We start from the raw sequence: 3262 nt of genomic DNA on the forward strand, positions 1-3262 counted from the left end.
ATGTATTATTATTTAACAATAAACATGCTGCTCAAAAACTCTGCCTCATTATTCATCTTTACCTGTGCTGCATCAGTGTTATTCAGCATGCTACAGTACTTCATTTATATCATTACATGATATATGACATTGCCAGTTGACATGAAAGTTTCACATCGATAGTAGCCAACTAATTACAGACCATATATCATGTGGTTATGACTCAGTTCAGGTTAGCTTCATTGAGCACTCAGCAACTAGACATTACATTGCATGTGTCAGGGACATTAAATACAAATTACATAACTAAATTAACTAACTATAATTTAACTATAATTTAACTTTACAATTATGCAATCATAAGGGTAGAAGTCGATCCTATTATTTATAAGCACCTTATGGTATTTGTCTTAAATAATAGAGCGCCAAACAAATTCTGTATTTTACATCCATGTGTAATGTTCCCCTGTGGAGTGTAGCACAGCGACATTTGCTTACATAATCTAAGACTGAATAGACTGAATAGCACTGTCCACTTACACCCTGTCACTGTGCATTAACGTCTCGCAGGTGTTAGAAAGTGGAACTACACTTGCTCTTATTTCAATTCCTTCACATCAGTTTCCCATCAACTTCCCTTCAAAGTATAACATTGCTGTTGTTCATTCAATGTATATGGTTTAATCCCACTAGTCTAAAATTATTTTAAAGTTTATCCTTGTAGTCTATGATATGATCAAAGTGTTATTTCCTATTTGAATTAACTTAAAGAGCAATCAAAGAGTTGGTTAAGAAAAAATTGTGGCTCATCAAATTGTTCTGGATGACCAGACCAGATTGTTTGTGTAATTTGTATTTAAAAATGCAATTGTGCACTCTTATACGTGGTATAATTAAAAATGGCAATGACCTATTCCAATTTAAATGAATGCTAAAATGGACATTCAGTTACACAAGCGGAATAATGGCGATTCAATATTTAACTTGAATCATTACCTCCATTTTTTAAAGTTCAATTAATATTCAAAATGCTTCAGTACATTCTTCCTTGTTATTTACTGCTATGAACTCCAATTAGAATCCAACAGGGCACATCTCACCATTTTCAGAGACACTCCTGACTGTACGTTCCCACATCATCCCTTCCACTGACAAGAGGAAGGAAGTGGTACAGCTCAAGGATGAGTAGGCCTTCTGTGACTCACACGCTGCCGCTGACCCGTGTGGCAACCTGATAAGCTCACATTATGTCTCAACTGGCCCTGTGGCATAATACCACGCCAGCATGCCAGCGCAATAGGAAGCTGCCACATGATGCTCGGTGACAGCCACAGACCTTTTTACCAAGGGAAGGAATGAACACAGTCCATACATGGGCATAGATGGAGTGCATATATGATAATCTGCAATCCTGCTGAATATGCAAATACAGAGTCAATCTGGGTCAGCAAAGAAAATCTTAATATTTTCACACATGTCAGTTGAGAGTATTTCATCAAGGGACGGAGACTTTTGGGTGAAAAACATCAGTTTAATTACCAATGGCAACAAAAGTATTGGAAAAAAAGGGTTGAAAATTAAATTAAAATGCCCAGTAAAAGCCCTATTTTTATTCTTTACACTGAATTACTAGATTGTGTAATGTATGTCAGAGCACATATAATTTTCAGCAGTATACTGGGTTCTACTGCCCTGCGTGCTAAGCAGAGCTGAACTGGAAACCTCACACAGCTGAACAAATGTAACAAAGATATTATCTGCAGACAGAGCACTGACCTCAGTGTTGACCTTCACAGTTGACCTAAAGACCAACACAACCACCTTTATGTATGACTTGCTGAAAAATTTTAGAATTTTAAAAATTAGAATGTTAAAAAATGCAGAAACAACTAACAGCAGGTTTATCAGTGGGAAACAGCATTCATTTGTGTTGAATTTGGTAGCTTCTGCGTTGTACTGGAGAAACACAGCTGGAGATTCCAAGTGCCATGTTCTAGGTCAGTTGTTCATACAGCAATGACTTTGCCTTCATAGGGCTTTCTGATCACAGCTGTAGGTTTCCCCACCTGCAGGCCAAATACAAAGCAGAAAGAAAGGTTAAGTGACCTTTATGTGTAGTACCTCATCAGGATCTGGTTGCTTCAAATTCAACATAAATCTGATTTTCAGTCCTCTGAAAGGGGCTTTACATGTGAGCAGTATTTCAATGTCCTCTATTTTTCCACTTATGATGCTCACTTTATGAACAAGAAATAATGGATTACCATTATCAGTAAATACATTGAACCCTAGCTCTCTTCAGAGTTGGTATATTCATTCTCTATTCCCTTACATTTTTGGGAAATAGAGAGTCAAATGAGAAGGTAGATACCACTGTCACATCTGTACAGTAAATATAAAGCTATCACCAGCAAAAAGCACTATTTTTCTGAACTCATTACTACACATAAACACAATCCCAGGTTTCTGTTTAAGACTGTGGATCAGCTGGTAAACCCAACCCCTCCTCGTGCCTCAGCCGGAAGTAATGATTACTGTGAATTGTTGTTATCTTATTTTACCAATAAGGTGGTGTCAATCAGAGCCTCTATTACCCCCGCGGCCTCTTACTCAGAGGTTCCTCACCAGCAACAAGACAGTTTTAACCAGTTTTATCCCATCGAATTGTCTGAGCTGAACAGTATCACAAATGAGAGTGTCCTCCAGCCCACTTGATGTAATACCTACAAAGTTTTTACTGAAAGTAATGGATTCTGTTGGGCCCCATTTGATCTCTGTTTTTAACAGCTCCCTATTTACTGGTTGTGTCCCTGATTATTTTAAAACGTCTTGCGTGAACCCACTTTTAAAGAAACCTGGTTTAGATCCCTCCCTCCATCAATTTATTTTTTAGACCAATTTCAAAACTGCCTTTTATTGCAAAGATTCTAGAAAGAATTGTGTCCAAACAGCTGCTCACTGTACTGGAAAATAACAAAATATTTGAAAAGTTTCAGTCTGGTTTCAGGAAGTACCACAGCACTGAGACTGCCTTGCTTAAAGTCACCAATGACCTTTTAATGTCTGCTGATGAAGGCATGTGCTCAGTCCTGGTACTCCTGGACCTTAGCGCTGCTTTTGACACCATTGATCACATCATGTTAGACAGACTGAGGCACTGGGTGGGGATCTCTGGTACTGCCCTAGAATGGTTTTCATCCTACCTGTCAAATAGGAAGTTTTGCGTGTCTGTAAACAACTATGTCTCCTCGTTCTGTCCAGTTAAATATGGTGTGCCTCAGGG

The 3262-nt window shown here is 38.2% G+C and overlaps 1 protein-coding gene across 1 annotated transcript; it reads right to left on the reverse strand.

Moving 5' to 3' along the window:
• Positions 1 to 1489: 1489 nt before the first annotated feature.
• On the reverse strand, positions 1490 to 2048 carry LOC123968147 (dihydropyrimidinase-like; the record flags this gene model as incomplete). Its single annotated transcript, XM_046044682.1, is given in 1 exon segment — positions 1490 to 2048. A coding segment is annotated over 1 exon segment (63 nt), but the record flags the coding sequence as incomplete, so codon positions are not given.
• Between the last annotated feature and the right edge of the window lie 1214 nt (positions 2049 to 3262).

The sequence above is a fragment of the Micropterus dolomieu genome, linkage group LG03 (genome assembly GCF_021292245.1).
Source record: "Micropterus dolomieu isolate WLL.071019.BEF.003 ecotype Adirondacks linkage group LG03, ASM2129224v1, whole genome shotgun sequence".
In the NCBI taxonomy this organism is placed as follows: domain Eukaryota; kingdom Metazoa; phylum Chordata; class Actinopteri; order Centrarchiformes; family Centrarchidae; genus Micropterus; species Micropterus dolomieu.